This window comes from Terrapene carolina, unplaced genomic scaffold, assembly GCF_002925995.2.
Source record: "Terrapene carolina triunguis isolate 2854851 unplaced genomic scaffold, T_m_triunguis-2.0 Scaffold33392, whole genome shotgun sequence".
Taxonomy (NCBI): Eukaryota; Metazoa; Chordata; order Testudines; family Emydidae; genus Terrapene; species Terrapene triunguis.
In genome coordinates, this window is record NW_020697743.1 from 1,599,919 (window position 1) to 1,621,007 (window position 21,089).

Sequence of the window (21,089 nt, forward strand, 5' to 3'; positions counted from 1 at the left end):
CACAGCAATCTAGCCTCCAAGGAATCGTCATGTTCCCCAGGGCTCCTCTTGCGGCTCTGCAAATACTCTAGGATCAGGCCCCCCAGGCTTGCAACGTTCATCACAATAGTTGTGAGATGTCCAGGATCCAGGCTTCTGACACAGATTGTGGACATTGAGGGGGGACATACAGGTTTGCAGGGATTTTGAAAAGAGGCGCAAAACATTGTGGGATGCAGGTGAAATTATGGGGTGGAGAACACTGCATGATGGGAAGTTGACTCATTTTGGCCCCATGAGACATTGCAAACCTTCCCAAAACACCCTGCGCTAGATGGTAGCAAGTTGCACAGTGGGATAGCTACTCATGGTGCAGGGCATTCTGCATCGATGCAATCGCTGCTAGTGAGAACGGGCACTGCTGACACAAGCAGCGTAGCGTGGATACACAAAAACGATTGAATTACTGTGCTGGCTGTATGCAGATGTAACTTAGGTTGACATAATTTTGTAGTGTAGACGTGCCCCAAAGCTACTACAGTTGGCCTCCAGGAGCTGCTGCCAGCAGTGTCCCAACCCTGCCATCAAGTGGTGGTGCAGCTGCACCAAAGAAGCAAATAGAAGGGGAGGGAAGGCACAGAAAGGGAAAATAGAAAAGGAGACAGAGAAAATAACGGAGGAAGAATGGCAGTGTCAGGAGAGAAAGAAAAAAGGAGAAGGATGGTTGTGATCATGGGATGTCTCTGGGAAGGGACAAGGAGACAGAGCTGGGGGCTTTGGTGAGTGCCTGTGGAAGAAGGAACAGATAGTGTGTATGGGAAGGAGGGGCAGCGTGTGAGGATAGGGGAGGGGAGAAGCAGAGAGAGAGAGGGAGGGGTCTGCGGGGGATGCAGGAGTGAGACACTATTGAACAGTAGTCCACAGTGCCTTCACGCTATGGAAGGGAGTTGAGGGAGGAGGAAGGGGCCCCTGCTTTGAAAATACTGTGTGTGCTGTGGGGTGGGAAAGCTACTCTCACCTCATTGTCTCTACAGGAGCTGATGCGGGGCAGTTGGAAATACTGCTGTGGAATTGAGATAGGTTCCAGGAAGCTGCACTTAGTCCAGAGGTGCCCTACAGTCCTTTGCTGACTGGTAATGGCCCAGAACAGCCCTGATTCTGAGGGGCTACCATGGATGTCCCTGGGGCAGGTGTTGTGATAAAGGGGGAGTCTGTTGAACTGGATTCTTCTCTGGCTCTTCTGGTGATGAGTGGGCATTGGCAGGGGGATCAAACTTCAACCTCCAAACTTCATTACAGGAGCCGCCACTCTCTTACTGGCTCTTCCTCTAAGTGCTCCCTGCATGGTGTGGGAGAGCAGCAAGGCCCAGAGCTCCGTTACATTTACCCATTTCACTATGACCATCCTGAGATTGTTCCCAAAACGATGTCATGATCAAACTGCATCAAAAGCCCTGGGGAGTCAAACACCATCCTGAAATGGCAGCTGAGCCCAAACGCCACTCTGAGGGCCTCTCTCTCTGGCTCTGGGCCTACAGGGAGTCCCTTCCCTACATGAGTGAGGCAGAGAGTCTCCTGCTCTGAGTGTTAGACCTGAATAACTCTATTCCTGTGTTACCTAGACCTGGACCTGCTGTGCTTATCCCCCTTCTGCCAGAGCATCCTGCAGCCAACTGCTCTCTCCCTCTTCCTGTAGCTGTCACCTACTGTCCTCCAGGCTCCTCCCTGTCTAGGTTCTTTTCCAACTGTCTCTCATTTCCTGTCCTCAAAACTTCTCAACCTCATCCGTGGTGATTAAGGAACATAGGGATGGACGAGACCTCCAGGGCCATCAAGTCCAATCCTCTGCTATGGCAGGCAACCCCATCATCTAATCCCCTTCAAAAATGTACCAAACTCAACTTAAAACTAGTTAGGCTGTTTGCACCCACTTTTCCTATGGGGAGGCTGTTACAGAAACACACTCCTCTGTTGATTAGAAACCTTCTTCTGATATCCAGTCTAAATCTATTCATGACCACTTTATACCAATTTGTTCCTGTGCCAACATCGTCCCTTAGCTTACCCCCATGATTTTTAGAGTGCAACCATATGCCCTCTGAGCCTGCTTTTGCTATGCTACACCAGGGCTGGCCTTACCATGATGCGAACTTAGACGGCCACCTCAGGTGCCAGACTGGGGGGGGGGGGCACCACTAGGACCCAGAGTTTCAAAGTTTTGGCCCAAGCAAGGGGGTACGGGGGCGTCATTTGAGCTCCCCACCTCAGGTGCCAAAATGTTGTGGGCTGGCCCTGTGCTACACAAGCCAAGCTCTCCCAGTCTCCTCTTGTAAGGTAGGCTCTCCATTCCCCTGATCATCCTAGTAGCCCTTCTTTGAACTTATTCCAGTTTGAATGAATCTTTCTTGAACATGAGTGACCAGAACTGTAAGCAGTATTCCAGATGAGGTCTTTCTTGTGCCTTGTACAATGATATTAATGCTTCCCGATCTCTAGTCTACATGGAAGACTGCAGCAGAGAACTGGAGGAGGAAGGTGCAGCACTTGCAAATATTTTTGGACCAGGAACAGAACAGAGAAACCAGAGAGGGTAAGATCCTTCACACTACTCTATGTGGCAAGCCCAGGGGCACGCACAGTACAAGTCAGTGACAGCATGAATGGGGCTGCAAACTGCTAGACAAAGGTCATTAAAAATGTCAAGAACACGGAACTACACAGAAATGTTACTTAAGAAAGACACATTTGCTTTAAAGGAAACTAACTGCCAGATAAGATAATTGATCATTATGTTTTAAATCTGTGTAATAAGGCTAAATCATGTGAATCTGAACAATTAACAGAAAGGCTAATGAGAACCCAGATTATTTCTGGTATAACTGATAACCAGTTCAAAGCAAAGTTATTGCAAGAAATTGACTTGAATTTGCAAAGATTTGATACGTGTGAAAACCGAGCTTCCCAACTTCCAGTTAACCAAGAGGGAAAGAGAACGGAAGTGCATCTAATTATAAATGCAGTCCACGGTATAAAGACAGACTGCAAGGGTAAACAAATAACAATGATCAAATATGTTTGCAACACATGTGGAGGCAATTGCAAAACAACTCAAAGATGGCTAGCAAAACGGGTGTGATAAATGTGCAGTGAAAGCAACCATTTTGCAAAAGTGCATCTCTGGCAGCACAAGTTGCAAAGAAATACAAAAGCAGAATGGATGCCTGAATATAAGACTGGAGAATAAAGCTCTGATGATGATGCAGAAGACTGCTGAGTCTTCTAATACCATTACAAAGCCAGGTTCCACAACAGATGGGCTTGTGGCTTTGGCAATAAATCAACAAAAAATGCCTTTCAGAATACATACTGGAGCAGAGTGTAAAATAATCACAGCAGGCATGTACAAAAGGGTTAGTGACTGCCCAGCGTTAAAGTCCAAATCTAAGGTTCTTTCATAAAGCAGTCACCACACCGTTCCATGTGTCGAAGCCACACTAGCAAGTCTGTTACAAATACCAGTTTGAAGTAATGGAACAGGGAGTTCCATGAATTCTTGAGTTGAGAAGCAACCTGCAAATGCAGATAACCAAATGGGGGTATAACTTGCCTGTTGAATGGGATACAAAAGATGTTTTTAAAGAACTTGGTGAGCTGTTTAACAGACTGGGGTACATAGAGGATATAACCCATCACACTGATATAGATCTGAGCATGCTGCCAAAAAGACAGACACCATGAAAAGCCCCATTAGCATCAAAAAGTAAAAAGATGAGCTTGAACAGATGTTAAATTAAGATGTTATAGGGATACCAGGATAGTCACCGTCATACAACTAAATCAGTCGAGGATCTGAATAGCTCCAAAAGATTCTAATATGGCCATCAAAAACAATCAGTATCCCATGAGAACAGCTGAAAAAGTCATATCTAGATTTCAAACTGGAAATGTATTTTCAAATTTGGATGCAAGCCAAGGGTTTTGGCCAGTCTATCTTGCTATAGCAAGGGCAAAACTCTGCACTTTAAACTCCCTTTTTGTAGATATATGTTTAAGTGACTTCCATTCGGGGTGCCTGAGGGATGAATGGGTTGGGAAAATGAACATTGAGGCTGAATGGGTCTGATCCAAAGCCCATTTGAAGTCATTGATTTCCATATACAGGAAGAATGAGATTTAGAAACTTGTTCAATAATCTCCCCTATGGAACTGCTATAAGCCCCATCAGTTTAGTTATTTAACACTAGACCATGAGGACAGTGGGGGAAACAATCCTAGACTCACAGAAATGTAGGTCTGGCAGGGACCTTGAGAGGTCATCTAGTCCAGCCCCCTATGCTGAGGTAGGTCCAAGTAAACCTAGACCAGTGATTTTCAAACTTTTTTTTCTGGTGACCCAGTTGAAGAAAATTATTGATGTCTGCGACCCAATGGAGCTGGGGATGAGGGGTTTGGGGTGTGGGAGGGGCGCTGGGCTGGGACAGAGGGTTTGGGTGTGGGGGTGAGCGCTGCGGAGTGGGGCTGGGAATGAGGGGTTCAATGTGTGGTGGGGGCTTTGGGCTGGGGCGGGGGGTTTGAGTGTGGGAGGGGGTCAGGCCTCTGGGCTGGGGGTGCAGGCTCTGAGGTGGGACCGGGGATGAGGGACTTGGGGTGCAGGAAGGGGCTCTGAGTTTAAAGGGGGGCTCAGGGCTGGGGCAGGGGATTGGGGGGCAGGGTTGGGGCATGGGTTTACCTCCAGCGGCTCCTGGTCAGCAGCACAGCTGGGGTGCAGAGGCAGGCTTCCCGCCTGTCCTGGCATCGCGGCCCCCGCTGCGCCCTGGAAGCAGCCAGCAGCAGATCCGGCTCCTAAGCGGAGGCACGCGAGCAGCTCCGCACAGCTCTCGCCTGCAGGCACCTCCCCCCTGCTCCCATTGGCCGGTTCCTTGCCAATGGGAGTGCGGAGCTGGTGCTCGGGGTGGGGCAGCGTGTGGAACCCCGTGGCCTCCCCCCTCCCCCCCAGGAGTCAGACCTGCTGCTGACCACTTCCAGGGCTCAGCGCAGTGTCGGAACAGGTAGGGACTAGCCTACCTTAGCCGGGCAGCACTGCCAATGGGGCTTTTAATGGCCCAGTCGGCGGTGCTGACCAGATCTGCGACGACCCAGTGCCTTACATTCCGCGACCCAGTACTCGGTCACGACCCACAGTTTGAAAACCACTGACCTAGACCATCCCTGACAGGTGTTTGCCTAACCTGTTTTTACAAACATCCAGTCATGGAGATTTCATAGCCTCCCTTGGAAGCCTGTTAACTACCCTTAGAAAGTTTTTCCTAATATCTAACCTAAATCTCCCTTGCTGCAGATTAAACCCAGTACTACTTGTCCTACCTCCAGTGGACATGGAGAACAATTGAACATTGTCCTCTTTCTAACAACTTATTACGTATTGAAAGACAGTTAGCATATCCCACCACAGCCTTCTTTTCTCTAGATTAAACATGCCCTTCTTTCAACCTTTCCTGCACTGGGAAAGTGAGACCTTTTCCACCCCTGAGGTCTATGATTTAGTGGTAAAAGATATATTTGTATTATGGTCCGTCTTGGCTGTCTACCACTTATATTTTTTCTGACTTCATGCTATCTCTGATTTATAACAGGCTAGCACTGGTTATAATATAAAGAGTAAATGTGTCAGAGTTTAGGACCCAGAGATATTTTTTAGACTTACAGGCTGTGACAGCTGACTGAAAATCAATGAAGTGTACTTTAAAAAGCTTCCCAGTGATGCAAGATTAGGCTTGGCATGCCCGATCCTTCTTTGCAGACACTCTGATCCTTCATGCTTTCTAATTAGTTCCTGTTCACCCGTTTCTAGGCTGGAATTTGTTTGCTTGTGAAATCAAAAGCTGCCATGCTGCTGCTGCTAGATCTTACTCTGGTACCCCTCATTCTTTGTGTTAGCAACTCGGGTAAGTGCGATTTCTTCCTTTTCCACCGGGAACGCCAGAAATGCAGATTTCTTTCTGTAACAGAGTTCGGTGTCTGCTCGCTGAAGTTAGGCATTAGCATTCATTGTTATAATAGTTATTCTACTTTCTTTTAAAACAACTCTGACTTGTAAACATGGTTATATTTGTTCCTCCATTTAAAAGCCTTTTAAACATGAGGCAATGAAGTTACTGGTAGATATTACTGGAGCAGAGGAGAAATGAAGAGTAACTAAAATAGCAGAGCCCCTTTCTACTCTTGGGTTTAGTACCCAATGCCACAAAATATTTGACAGTTGAGAGGAAAAGCCGTGTTTTTATGAGTGTGTGAGGGAGAGAGAGAGTATGTGTTGCTAAAGAAGAGAAAATCCCCAGCATCGAGATGAACTCCTAGCCGCTCAAGTGAAAAGACAAAAGGCTAAAGGTACTGTTTGTGTATTTCTTCCAGTGCACATCATGTGTAGAAAGCTCCCTCCACCATCCGTGCCAGAGCTTTTTCTATTCATTTATCAACTCTTTTGCCAGTAGGATCAGAAACCACACAACCACTATAAATGAGGAAAAATTAACGAGGGGCGATACTAAGTGGTATGGCAAGCGTGATGAATTCGTCGTACACACAATAAATGTGGTGATGAGCACTGAAACTTACACACACACATGAATCAGTGACATTGGAGATGAGTCTGACCTACAGCATCTGATAATCTTGTTCATCTTTCTTCAAGGGCAACATTGCTTCTTTCAGTGTATTCCCCGCTGCTTCATCTAGTCTTGTTGTAAAAGATTCTAGCCTAAGGTCTTCTCACATTTCTTTGGGGAGATGAGATCATGGCAGAATAGACCTCACTGGAAGGACTTTTTTCCAGCTATACAGCCTACATGTTTTCTGTGCTCAGTTTTACCCCATTTCTCTTAGTTCCCTAAACAGCCTTTTCCCTTCTTTAAGGCTTTAGGGATGCCTGTTAGGCACAGTCCGGAGAGGGGGTGGGGGGGTGTAATACCTGGAGACAGTGTGTAGAATGTAGCCCTTGCACCAGGTGGTGCATGCCTGCGATTTTATGGGATGCAGCCTGCTCACCCCATGCCTAGGGAGGGGGCAGGGCCATAGCGTTGCCTCTTCCTTGCCCCAGGCTCCTGCATTTGGGGACCAATTTATGCCCAGTGGATAACTGATGTCACCATTTCACCACAGCTGAATTTGGCCCAATCCATCTTTTGTGGCTCTGTTTCTGGGGACCCCACTTCTTCCCTTTCTGCATCTCCTCTATTGATCATGCTCTTCAAGGCTCATTCCAGCTATAAGAATCATCCCGCCAAGTTTCCATTACGCCCCCCAGGTCAGAGTCAGGCCCCATGTAGTCTGTGACATAGGTTCTATGAAAACTGCTTCCTCTTCTCTACTGATTCTGTGGCATGGGGATGTTTCTGAGCCAGGTTCAGGGGAAGGCTGTATTACATTAAATCAGGAAAGGGATAGGGGATGTTGTTCATTATTTTCCAGTTAAATCCAGCACATTTCCCAGGTTTGGGATGTTTTTTGGTTTACAGCCTCCCCCAGGTTGTCCCCCTGCTGCGAAATTTTGCCCGCAATGCACCACTGCAGCACTCATCAGGGGAAAGCTGGAAGGCTGGGCAGCTAGAGACTCTGGTCCCTGGGAACAGCGGGAGGCAGTTTGGGTTTGGGGCACTCAGATTCAATGAGGCTTTTGGCAGTGGGCATGGGAAATGGAGTGAGCAGGCATTTGGAGGAAAGGGTTTGACCTTGTAGAGGCAAAGTCTAGTCCCTGCTCCAGCCTGTGGTGGTGGGGCCAGCCAGCTGGGGATGAGCATGGTGAAATGCCCTGGTAGCATAGAGCCAGCTACACCAGCTAAATACCACTCTCTCCCCTTCAACGGAGAGAGCAGTATGGGGAGGGAGAGACTGGTGTGTTCCAGCACTTCCCAGCTGGTGTAACAGCCCCTAGGGTGCCGTTACAAACTGGCAAGACTCAGAGCAGCCCAGAGGTTGCTCTAAATTGTACCGGGGTGTGTGTGTGTGTGTGTGTGTGCAAACTGGCTCCTTTGCTGTCTCAGTGCAGAGAAGGTGGAAAAATGGCCAAAAGCTATCTGGTGCCCCACCTCCCCACGTCAACTGTGCTCTGTCTCCTCAACCAACTGCTCTGCTCCGGCTCCATATCCAACAATGAAGGACCGGCACAGGAGTGCTCAGAATCAGCAGTGAAACAGTCAACAGCATTACCTTGTGCAGTGTTATTGTTAGGCTCCAGAGTCAACAACCTACCTGAGATGAATGGGGCATTTCCCATCCTCACAGGCTCTGAGACTGTAGATGTAAGATGAGTGTTACATGGGTATATGTCCAGTTCAAGGCTGGGAGTAACCACAGGGGTTAGAAAATGGGTTTGTTTATGTAAAAGCTCAGATCCGGGAGCATGTTTCTGCTGCAACTGGTTCCTAGGCCTTACTTGACCTCACCCTAGCATTACTCCCAGCCCACCCTGTCCATTGGCAGGTCTATGCAGGACCTAGACTTGCTTCCTAGAATGAACACGCATTGAGTGGGGTGATCCACAGAGAGTAGCTCAAACCTTCAAAGTGTCAGGCCAGCAGCAGGACATTAGCACTTCAGGGTGGGTGTGGCAGTGACATCACAAAGGCCTTTTGCAGGACCTCAGCCTATTGGTCAAAGGTGTTAGGGAGGTGGTGACCTCACAGAGAGATGCTGACATCAGCCAGGCAGGACAGGGGCGCAGGGCCAGGGAAACCTCAGAGACCCCTGTGGCTTTGCTTCAGCAAGTCTCCTTCTCGAGGTCTCTCTTTGAGGATTGAGAGAGTATTAGGCCTGGTCTACACTAGGAGTTTATGTCGAATTTAGCAGCGTTACATCGAATTAACTCTGCACCCGTCCACACAACGAAGCTATTTAGTTCGACATAGAAGTCTCTTAAATTCGACTTCTGTACTCCTCCCCAACCAGGGGAGTAGCGGTAAATTCGACATGGCCATGTCTAATTAGGCTAGGTGTGGATGGAAATCGACGGTAATAGCTCTGGGAGCTATCCCACAGTGCACCACTCTGTTGACGCTCTGGACAGCAGTCCGAGCTCGGATGCTCTGACCAGCCACACAGGAAAAGCCCCGGGAAAATTTGAATTCCTTTTCCTGTCTGGGCAGTTTGAATCTCATTTCCTGTTTGGACATCGTGGCGAGCTCAGCAGCACTGGCAACGATGCAGAGCTCTCCAGCAGAGATGGCCGTGCAATCTCAGACTAGAAAGAGGGCCCCAGCATGGACTGATCGGGAAGTCTTGGATCTGATCGCTGTGTGGGGCGATGAGTCCGTGCTTTCCGAGCTGCGATCGAAAAAACGGAATGCAAAGATCTACGAGAAGATCTCAAAAGCCATGGCAGAGAGAGGATACAGCCGGGATGCAACGCAGTGCTGCGTGAAAATCAAGGAGCTGAGACAAGGCTACCAGAAGACCAAAGAGGCAAACGGACGCTCCGGATCCCAGCCCCAGACATCCCGTTTCTGCGAGGCACTGCATTCCATCCTAGGTGCGGCCGCCACCACTACCCCACCACTGACCGTGGACTCTGAGGATGGGATATTGTCGACGGCTGGTTCCTCAGACATGTTAGCGGACGGGGAAGATGAGGAAGGAGATGAGGAGGACGAGGCAGTCGACAGTGCTTACAACGCTGATTTCCCCGACAGCCAGGATCTCTTCATCACCCTTACAGAGATCCCCTACCAACCGTCCCCAGGCGTTAACCCGGACACAGAATCAGGGGAAGGATCAGTCGGTAAGTGTTTTAAACATGTAAACATTTATTTTTAACAGAACAGGAATATTAACAATATTAACAATGGGTTTTTCATGATTACTTTGCCCTAGGCACTTAACGTTTCAGTCCTTGGCAGTCCAACTACTGAAAGAAAATCTAACAATGTCCGGTTTAGCATGATTGGTTTGCCCTAGGCGCTCTACAGTTTAGTCCCTGCCAGTGCAGCTACAGTAAAATCCGGTCTATATGTCCAGGGATAGAGCAGAAATCCTCCTGGGACATCTCCACGAAGCTCTCCTGGAGGTAATTGGAAAGCCTTTGCATCAGGTTCCTGGGGAGAGCGGCCTTATTGGGTCCTCCATGGTAGGAAACGTTTCCGCGCCAGGAGACAAGCAAGTACTCGGGGATCATTGCCTTGCAGAGCATGGCGGCATACGGCTCTGGTCTTTGCAGGCTTTCCCGAAGCATCCTTTCTTTCTCGGTCTCTGAAATCCTCATCAGAGTGATGTCGCTCATGGTGACACTGTCCTCAAACACATATATAAACCCAGACTCCAGTCTACTCATATGTGTTTGCTGCAGGGCGTTAGTATCTTCCGCCTCCAGATTGCACTCTGAATGCATTGCCAGGCTCTGGATGAAGGGGAAGCCCCTCCCTCTCCCTTTGTAGATGCTACCTAACGAATGCTAACAGGTCAAACACAGGAGACTGCCATGCCATCTGCTTCCATGGAAGGTGTCGTGTGATCAGCCCCTTTAATCCATTGACCATTGTCTAACCGCCAAGAAAGGACTCGCTTTTCTGTATCAGTTTTGGGGGTGTGGACATTCCCCTGCTTAAATGTCTCTGGTATCCAGTGAGTATTTCCTGACAATCACAGCCCAAATGGGCCTGGCTGCAGCATGAATTCTCAGGTTGGAGCCTCCTCCCAGTCTTGTACACCTTACATGAGGCCAGGCACTATAGCAATGCCTCTGCAGCCCCCACCCACTCAGTGTCGCGCTCTGTCCCCCTTAAAGGAGGATGAGCCTGCTACACCCCTGACTAACAGAGCTAGATCTCTTAGCTCAGGCAGTAGAGGCTCATGTGCTAAGATCTAAAGGTCCCAGGTTCAGTCCCGGGTGCTGCATTACACCTGTACTCAGTCGCCCAGTGACTGCTCCTTCCCAATGCCTTGTGGGCCCCCAAAGCAGGAAGGGAGCAGGTAAAGCAAAGCCCTGCTCCTCTCTGCAACCCACAGACCAGGGCAGGCATGAGTGGGGAGATCCGGCAACACCAGCCAGAGGGCTGGTGCAACATGAGTTCAGGGTGGGATTTTACCACATGGGTCTTCAAGAGGAAAAGGATACACCCGTCTCTCCTTCAAGTGCTGTCTGCTGTCTGTGTGACTACCAACTTCCCCTGGAGAAACAGGGGGTGGCCTGGGGCTGGAAGGCAGATGGCAGCTCAAGGGGGTGGAGACACAGCTGGCAGAGGGATGCGGAGTAGTGGGGAGCCCAAACTTCCAAGCGGCATGTAGAATGGATGGATGTAACCTTGCAGGGGTCATCCACCCCAGGGCTGAGCATGTATGATGTGAGGAGGAAGACCAAGAGCAGTGGATCAATGGAATGGGGTCTATGACTCATAATGTTCCTGAATACGAACCATAATTATTGCGGTTACTTTCCTGCAAGTTCTCTGCTGACCTGACCCCAGCTGCAGTGGCCACCTGTTCACACACAGCTGCCTGGCTCTTGCTGCAGTTAGCAGTGCGTGTAGCTTCCCCTGCATTTTGCTTCCCAGCTGCTCCCAGTTTGCTGCTGCTTCCCCCAGGGCACGGTTACTTCCTGGGTCAGGGTCTTTCATAGAGTTTCTGCCCCCAGGCCAGGGAAGTATGTCCACACTGGGGATCAGAACATGGCGGGGAGGGGGTGATGGGAATGGTAGCTTCTTGCCTAGCAGATTCATCACAAAACACAACCATGCAAAACCTCACTCCGTGTACGCGCTCTGTTTCAAAAGGTCCATGTGAACAAAATGAGATTGAGGCTCTGTTAACAGCAAGTCCCACCTATAGCTGATCAAACGCCTCTATGACAGTAGATCAGTCTGCCTGGAGTACAAAGTGACCAGGGTGCCCCCAAGTCAGGTATTACCAAAAAGTGTGATTTCTTCCTGAGGCAACATGTATTAATTTGGATTTTCGCTGCTTTACAATGAGAGGCCCACTTGATGTTCTGGCACCCTTGATGATCTTTTAAAAATACACTAATAAACAATAAACACCCAATCAAATCAGATAACCCGATGACAGCATAAATATAACAAAATCCCCATTTGAGCTGACTAATCGTACTTCCCTCCTTCCTTGGCTCTATTGAGAGACTGTGAATTTAATCCCTATCTGGCAAGGTTTTGCCTGAGGCAGATTTTCCTGTTTTCATTGGTGATGACTGTCTTTCCTCTTACTCTCTTCAACTCAGAGGACACCTCGCGTTGCACTTTCACATACACCCACACACTCTTTGTCTCCTTTTAGCTGTTGCTGGGCTCAGTTTGGTTGCTGAAAACGAAGATGCCCTCCTGAGACACTTATTTCATGGGTACCAGAAATGGGTCCGACCTGTTGAAAACTCCAATGATACAATAAAAGTCCTTTTTGGCTTAAAGATATCTCAGCTTGTGGATGTGGTAAGTAAGCTGTAGGACCTTTAACAAAGAGAAAAGCTATACCTGCAAACTCACGTTGTGGTAAACCATTTTTTAATGTTTGTATCATTTTTCATGGCAAATTTTAGGGGACTAGGATCTGGAAGAGCTTAGTTCATTAACCTTTCACCTTATGATACGGGATGCATAATGGAGTTGTCAGACAGTTGTATGTCAATTGTTGGATAGAGATGTGACAACTCACCCCTTGCGATCCCGGTCTACCCAATTTCTGCTCCTAGGATGTTATTGCATCTTGCTACTCTATAACGAGCATAAAGACCCTCCTCCAATATTGTCTCATTGTTTCTTTGTACTCCCCCTTTGGTCTGTCTGTATCTATCTGTTGTCTCTTGTCTTGTGCACAGATTGTAAACTCCTTGGGGCAAGGGAACATTTTTTTATTCTGTGCTTGTATATTACTTAGCGTAATGGGGCTCTGGTCTGTGATTGGGGCTCTTAGAAACTATGGGTTGTACAAATAATAAAGTGTGCTAGGCACTTCACAAGCAGAGAGTAATAGATAGTCCCTGCTCCGATGAGTTTACCATTGAATAGAAAGCCCAAGGGGAGGAGAATGTAATAGAGCTTACAAATAAGGTTGCTCTTCATGTTATGAAGTGAATCTTAGAGCTGGTTGACATTTTTTGAATTTAAATGAAATTTCTAATGTCAAAATTTTGAAATTAAAAAGAAATTAGGAAAAATTTTAGCAAACTTTTCCCAATTTCCTCCTGCCCATTTTCCAACTCTCCTGCTGGCTGATGTTTTTCAGTTTTCAAAATTTCAACATTTTGAAACTCTAAAGAAAAGGGAAAAGTGAATTTAAACCCCCCCCCCCTTTTTAACCAGTTCAACCAAATATCACCACCAGCAACCCTCAAATGTTTGTAATATAAATGTTGGGCACAACTCATGTCTGGACACAGCTGGCAACCAAAATAAGAAGCCAGACATGAAGCAGAAACTATTTTTTCACCCTAAACATTATTTTTCTGCCCATCCATAAGACACTGTAATGCCTGAGTGAGTTTGCAGCAACGTGAATGGGAGCATGGTCCCAGAATTACTTTTGCATAGTAGCAGCTGGAAAGTCCAAGAAATGAGCCCACTGGATCACATTTACTCAGACACCCTCATCTCCACCTACTTTCCCATGCTCTTAGGTAAGGTGCAGTTGTGCAAGGGAGTTCTCTGATTTATTCCTCTCAGCACGGAGCGCTGCACTAGCACTTAACTCCACTGGCCTAGGCCCAGTCTCTTATATTAGAACCTAAAACAAAGGTAGTTCAGACTGTGGCTAATTTTTTCCCTCTCCTTCTATTTCAAAGTAAGCAGCACAGTCCGCAAAATCCTTTGCTTTCTAAAGCTGGTGTTCATGCACATTTTGCTTTAATTTCTGCAGAAGAAAATTCTTTCCCAGAGTTGCATTCATGTGTTACTAGGAGCCTCCAGGCAGTGCTTCCATTGACTTCAGCGGGAGTTGTGTGGGCTAACAGGCTGCAGGACTGGGCGTTAAGTGCTCGGGCTGTTCAAGGAGTTGGGCATCTGACTCCTTTGAGCCTTTTTGAAAAGCCCAGCTGAGGTTTTTAAAAGCACTCAGAATCCAGGGGCTCTTGATGAGAGCTGGGTGCTGAGCTCTTTGGAAAAATCTGACCCTAATGCTATATGCCGATCCTCAGATTTCTAAAGGAACTGAACTCCATTCAGTCAGACATCAGTATGGGAAGCATTTATTTGGATATTTTTAATTTCAGTTCTCTTGTCTCCCTAGGATGAAAAGAATCAGCTGATGACAACAAATGTGTGGCTGAAACAGGTAAAACAGGCCATTCATTACATTACATGTTGAGTTGTTTGGTGGTAGGGGGGGAAAACCAGGCAAGCAGACCTCGCTCCCCCCTCTGTGGTTGGAGTCACCATTTGATCAGGAGAGTAATGGGGTTCTTACCCTCCAGGGATGAATAAGGCCCTTCATGAAGATTTTGTTTCCCTGTTCTGATACTCACATCACCTCGGATAGTAGCCAAAGGGGCTTCTGAGGAATGGAAATTCTAGACCACGTGCCTACCTGTTTTCCAGCATTTGACTACAAGCCAGCAAACACAATCATGTGATCTTCCTTTTCTGTCCTGCACTTATGCCAGCTATGTGTTAGAACAACCTCTTACTCCACTGCAGAGAACTAAGCCAGGCCTCAGGATTTGGCGCACAGTGCAGCAGCCCTGAGGGACTATTATGTCTCACTCTTAGAGGGCATTAGAATGGTTGGCACTATCCTCTAGCCATGGGGTTCCTTTCTCAGCAAGATCAAACAAAGGAGCAAAAATAAACAGTCGACATATTTCCAAAGTAATTACAATGCCTGAGATTTAAATTCGTCATCCTTTTATAATGTGCTTGTCCTGGGGGACATTGTTCACTGGAATGACCTATCATATACAAACTGAACCAAAGAGCTATATGTTTAATGAATATTTACCCACCTTCTCTCTAGCTCCCAAAGAACTTAGTGTTTTGTTTAGTCAATTTTATTGGTTCATAGACACCATGACAATTATAATGAGTATCCAATCCATTAAAGCATCCTGTAAATGTAAGTAGCACCTGGCTCCAGTGAGAGTTAAAGCAGCTGTGTGGTTACTGTAATTTAAGCAATTGGCGTAGAGTTTCAGATAGAAACTCTATAACTTTCAGTTGTTTAATTTGCTGGTTCAGGACTATTTGATGGCTGAAGAATTTCTAAGTACTAATGTTGAGACTGAAAACAATAAAGATCAAGTAACAGCCTTCAAATAGGATGAGTGGGGGCAAATAACCTAATTAGTTTTAAGACAGAGCTTGATAAATTTAAGAACAGGATTATATGATAGGGATGCCTGCGAGAGCATTGGTCTGGACTTGATGACCCAGGAAGTCCCTTCCTGGTCTATGTCCTATGTTCCTAAGTGAACAGAAAATAAGCGGGAAACAGAGTCCAGTTTTCACAGGTGGATACTTTGGGCATCTCATTCCAACAGTTGGATGCTCAGATTGGCACATAGGTGCACAAACTGGACATTTAGATGTGAGCATCCAGTGTTGAGATTTGGATATCCCATTAAGGTTTGAAAGCTTGGGATCCACATGTCATATGATTCGGGGCTGATGCTATTATTTTTAAAAAGGGCAAAATTAGATCCCAACTATAACCCTTCTGCCCATCAGAGTTGGCAGCAACAAGGGCCAGGTTCAGTATCTAGGGGTTCCTTTTCAATAACACAATGCAAAACCGGCTCAAGCTCCCACCCAGTGACCTGGGACAATTACACACCACCCCCCTCTGTGCCTCTAAGAGGCAATACTTCCCCTCTCGCAAGCACGGAGTCTGAGGGTATGTCTACACCCAGCCGCTAGTTCGGCAGCTGGGAATCGAAGTTCTGGGTTCGACTTATCGCGTCTTGTCTGGACGCGATAAGTCGAACCAGGAAGTGATCGCCGTCGACTGCGGTACTCCAGCTAGACGAGAGGAGTACCGCGGCGTCGACGGGGGAGCCTGCCTGCCGCGTGTGGACCGAGGTAAGTTCGAACTAAGGTACGTCGACTTCAGCTACGTGAAACGTTATTCACGTAGCTGAAGTTGCGTACCTTAGTTCGAATTGGGGGGTAAGTGTAGACCAAGCCTGAGTGTAGCAAAAGCCTTTTAATAAATAAATAAACAATGCAGCATTATGTTGGGGAAACACCACAAACAGGATTCATAACACAAACCATGAGCAAAAGACCCACCCCCAAGTAAGTTTGGCAGTGTCCTTTTCCCCTCAGGGTCTTAAGTCCAGCAACCCAAAAGTCATCCCACCCACAGTTTCTGTCCTTGGTCAGCATAGCCCCAGAGTTCAGAAGTTCATCTGCAGAGTTTACCTCCCAGCCTGGGTGGAAGGGGGGAGATATGGGGGCACCTTACATGCTTTGCTGCTCGGGTCAATGGCCATACCTCTCCATGGGGTTCTGCTGCAGTTTTCAGCTGTCCTGCTAGCCGCTCCTCTCCGCTAGCCATGCCTCTCCCCCAGCCATCCGGCTGGTCACCCCTCTCCACCAGCCACCCCCCAGACACACTTAACACAGCTCTCAGTGATTTCAGCTGTTAGTAGGGGAACTTTGGTGCTAGTACACCTGGATAGTCCTCTTGCATCAGAACCAGTAGCCCAAAGTAGGTCTAATACTTAGACCTAGATATCAATGATTTCAGCTCTACAGCATGTAACAAAACTCCTAATGAAGTCAAAATTAGCTCTGTTATTACATAGTAGAGAGACAATAGATCAAAGTGGTGTTTGGGTCTGTCACTACCAGGCACAAATACCTATCTCCAGCCTTTCAATTCACTAGGCTTTGGAACCCATGTCCCTTGCCTAGCGAGTGCCGCTCAGTTGAGGGCAAGTCCCTCAGCCGTAAAATGCCAAGTACAGTTCTGCTGTCCTTGATTCACACAACCAGGATAACAACCCTTTATTACTCCTGCCCCAATAACAAAGAGACTGGGGATCCCACAGCAGCCAAAGTGACCATTTGGGCAGGAAGTCCATCATGCTAGGCAGGGTGGGTGTGCCCAGGCAAACGAGATCAGCCCCTGAAGTCCTTTTCCACAGCTCACCACCAGATGTCAGGGGAGAGCTCATCCAGACTCTGCTTACACGTTTTAACAGGGAAAATGTTGATAAAATTAAGGTAAATTAAATGATCAATTGGGATGGTGGAAAGTGAAAAAAAATCAGTCAGATCCTATACTACTGCAGTGACAGGGACTGCAGACATGTGGATAGGTAGTTCTGGCCAACACATTGGTTAAATGTTGCAAGGACATTCTGTGACTTTTAGTTGCCTGCCAGAAAGGTGTCAGATGTCAGGATTCAGGAAACAGCATGAAAGTCAGGCACTTTGTGATAGAATTATAGAAATTAGAGGCCAGCAGATCATCTTGTCTGTAACCTTCATTTGTCTCAGGCCTGGGTCCTGTGGGCAATGACAATAGTATTTATAGCTATTGTGTGCTTGGGCTAACTTTTTGAGTGTGGGGGCTGCTCCGTCAATAGCACACCCAAAGGGTGCTGCCTCCAGAGAATCATAAACGTGATGTAACAAGCAAAATACAATCCCTAGAAGTAGGGGTCAGACAGCCCTCTGACAGATCAAAGGGAAGACAATGTATCTGGGGTCACAGAGGGGCTTTCAAATGACAGTGGCACAGAGCAATGGGCCTCCTGTATCACATTCATCCTAGGTGTTTGCAGCAGGTGCCAGGAGTGTCCAGACCACTGAAAAATCCCTGGTGTTCATGTGAGCTGTTCACCATGCAAGTCCCCAGGCTGTGTGTATTAGCACTTGTAACATGACGCACAACTGTTCACATGGGCAGCAGGTATTAAAGGGCAGGGGAGGCTGAGCCTCCCCAAACAGCCCCGTGTGGCCCTGCCCAGGCTCTACCCCCAAGCCCTCTCCTGTTTCTCACCGCAGGAGGGGCCCTGGGCGGCCGGAGGGTGAGTCGGGGCAGCTGTGCCGGGGGGAGGAGCCAGTCCGGCTGCAGCAACAATCGCTGCAACTTTGTATCCAGGAGCGAAACTTTCTGCATCCATGTGGGGGCGGAGGAACCGGGCTGGGGATGGCTGCAGGGAGCCGGGCTGGGAAGGGGAAATGTTGGGGCGGGGGGACAGAGGTAACAAGGACGGCTTGGGGAAGGAGCCGAGCGGGGGCGTGGGGGAGGCAGAGCCGGACACAGGACCACTGGGGGACAGACTTGAGATCGGACTCAGGATCCAGCCGCCGCTGGTCCAACATCTGCAGCAAAGGTGCTGGCAGTGCTCTGCTGGGCGCTGGCCGGCCTTTGTCCGGGGTCCGCCAGGGAGGAGAAGGGCAGGGTGGGTCTGGGGGGGAATGGAGGGTGTTTCAGTGACAGCACTGGGCTGGTGGTGGGGGGGGGGTGTTTGAGGCTATTTTGAGTTGGGTCTGGTGGCTGTTCTTTGGGATCGTGTGGCTGATCTCATTAGGGGATTGTCGCTGGTATTTGGAGATGGATTGGGGGTGATGGGTCGGGGCTGTAGTTGGGGGGTGGGGATGTGTTGCTGTTGGGACTGTTGTACAGGGAACAGTGATGGAGTCTCACCAGAGGATGTATTTGGGTTCACTAATAATAATCCTGGTGGATGCTCCATCACTGACCATTTTTAAATCAAGATCTAAAAGCTCTGCTGTGGGAATTGTTTTGAGCAGTTCCGGGGCCGGTGTTATGCAGGAGGTCAGACTCACGATCGCAATGGTCCCTTCTGGCCTTGGAATCTATGAATAAGAATGCAAGGCTCCAAAAAGAACTTCAGCTGGTGCACGAGTAACATGTCAAAGAGGGACATACACGCCTTGGGGGATTATTGTGAGAATTTTCACACATCCACAGCTGTGGGTTTATAAAACCTAGTAGGTAAATGTAATCATTATTTAGGTCACTGATTAACGTTGGGACCCTCCCTCTCCCATACCTTAGTACTGTTTGTTTCAGCCAGACTTTTAGTTGGGATTTTCCTTCATATTCTAGGTGGGAAATTGGCAGAGGGAAGGGGATTAGCTGGAACACAATGAATTTGGCTCAGGGAGATTAAATGACTTGCCTAAGGAAACCCAATGAATCAGTGGCACAGACAGAGATAGAACCCAGTGTGCTGTTCTAACCTTTAGGCAACATTATATGAAGTGTTCCCTGAATTTAGGGAACAAAGGGACATATTTTTAAAGGAACCTCAGTTTGGCCTCCTTTTCAGATTGTTGCATATGCAAATGGTTGTGTGTGCAGAATTGTGTGCCACAAATGTAGAGTGTTGGGGTTCTTTTAGCTGTAGGCTTTAGGAATGGGTCAGACAGCTTGACTGCCTTTCAGTGTATTTATTGTCCTGTCTTCGGAATTCATACTTATTTCTGGGAAGAGTTTTTACACTGAGATGAAGGATGGTCTTGGGGGGTACAGCAGTAGGAGCTCTGTATTCAGTTCTCTGCCCTAGACTTCCTGCCTCCCATGGCTGGAGCGTGCAATGGGGGCAGTGTAGGGTTGCCTATGATGGCACAATGCAGTGCCCATGGCAGGGGAATTCTCTGGCTGCTTGTGGGCTGGTTCTGGTTCGGTGGGGGGGACAAAATGCCACCTTGGGTAAATCACTTAATCTCTCTGGGCCTCAGTTTCCTATCTGTAAAATGGGGATAGCAATCCTTCCTTTGTTTGTCTTGTCTGTTTAGATTGTAGTCTCTGTAGGGCAGGGTACTGTCTCCTGATCTCAGTTGGGACCCATAGGTGCTACTGTAATACAAATGCATAAATAATAACAGCTGTAATGGTTCCCCACTGCGACCTGAGTTATGGCATTTGCATGCTCAAGTACCTTTGGATACATTCCTAGTTTTTTGACCAGTTGTCTGGAAATACCTTTTTTTAAAAAAAAAAGCAAAAAAAAAAAAAAGGAGATCTTGGCTGGTTACTGGGGCATCAGGTTACCCCCTGGCCTGGGGAAGGAAGGGGAGAGGGAATTCTTCAGCGTTGAGACATTGCACTGCAGGTTCCACACACAGAGCTTTCAGGTAGTGACACAGTTACAGAAACTGCAGTTTATTCTGCCTCATCCTCCCAAAGGCCAATGAGAAGAAACTCCTTTGGTGATATAATGGGGAAGGGGCTGGGTAGTATCTGAGAAACAAATTCTGAAGCAGCTCTGGAGCTTGTACCAGTCCCAGGTGGAAGGGAAAGGCAGCTGGATGGATACCCATGGGGAAGAGCTGAAAGTTAGGATCTCTGTGGTTGGTAAATGTGTATTAGAGAAAATGATCCACAGAAACACAGACAGTAGGAGACTGGCCCATCCTTTCTAGGGGGCCCATTGACTGTTCTGCCCTGGGGCCCGGAATTGCTGTCGGTGGGCCTGGCTCCAGGGCTGGAGGTGCTCAGGCGGCCTGGGGCTGGGGCAGGGGGCAGGAGAGGGGCTGGCGGCTGCAGGGGGGGGGCTGGAGGGGGGGGTCTCAGGCAGAAGGGGCAGGTCAGGCTGGGGTTCACCTGCCACCCATGACTGTTCACCTTGCAGACACAAAATGGCACCTTAGCACAGGGAGATAGTGCAGGATGGGGAGTGTGACGTCACAGACCACACGTGCTCAAGCCCAGGGACTGGCCCAGGTTCCCTCCTGCATCAAAGACTGTTGGGGAGCAAGTTACGTCACCTGGATTCTCATGGTACATTGGCACAGGTCCCAACCTACTGGTGTGAATTAGAGCAGGCTAGGGGCTGCTCTAATTTATGCCATCTGGCAGTGTTCTCTGTAGGACTAAATGTCAGTTGAGGATTGGCATCATACAGGCACATGCTATCCTGTCTCCTGCCCAGCATAAGAGGTGGCACGTATGTAGTTGCAGGAGCACACAAGACCATAAACTGGGACTCAGATCACAATTCCCTGCTTCCCCCTTGCTCTGGGGAGGAGTGAGTTACATCACTGCGTTTTGTGGAGCAGCTCACTCATCCCGTGCACCCGGCCAGCTTCTCTGGCCAACCAGTAGGGAAATAGAGGCAGGTCTCCTGTCATGTCCTGCCCCTTTCCATTCCCTTCTCTGCCCACTTGCTCATAGGGAGGAGTATCGGGTGAGCAGCCCCTCCT

The 21,089-nt window shown here is 48.3% G+C and overlaps 1 protein-coding gene across 1 annotated transcript in view; it reads left to right on the top strand.

Annotated features, from left to right (window-relative positions):
- Window positions 1-5,804: 5,804 nt before the first annotated feature.
- LOC113409448 (neuronal acetylcholine receptor subunit beta-3-like) overlaps window positions 5,805-21,089 on the top strand; it is a 32,021-nt gene continuing 16,736 nt past the window's right edge. The window contains exons 1-3 of the mRNA XM_026663370.1: window positions 5,805-5,924; window positions 12,256-12,407; window positions 14,200-14,244. Of these exons, the coding sequence (XP_026519155.1) occupies window positions 5,867-5,924; window positions 12,256-12,407; window positions 14,200-14,244 (255 nt within the window). The 5' untranslated portion in view covers window positions 5,805-5,866. The remainder of the gene's footprint in view (window positions 5,925-12,255; window positions 12,408-14,199; window positions 14,245-21,089) is intronic.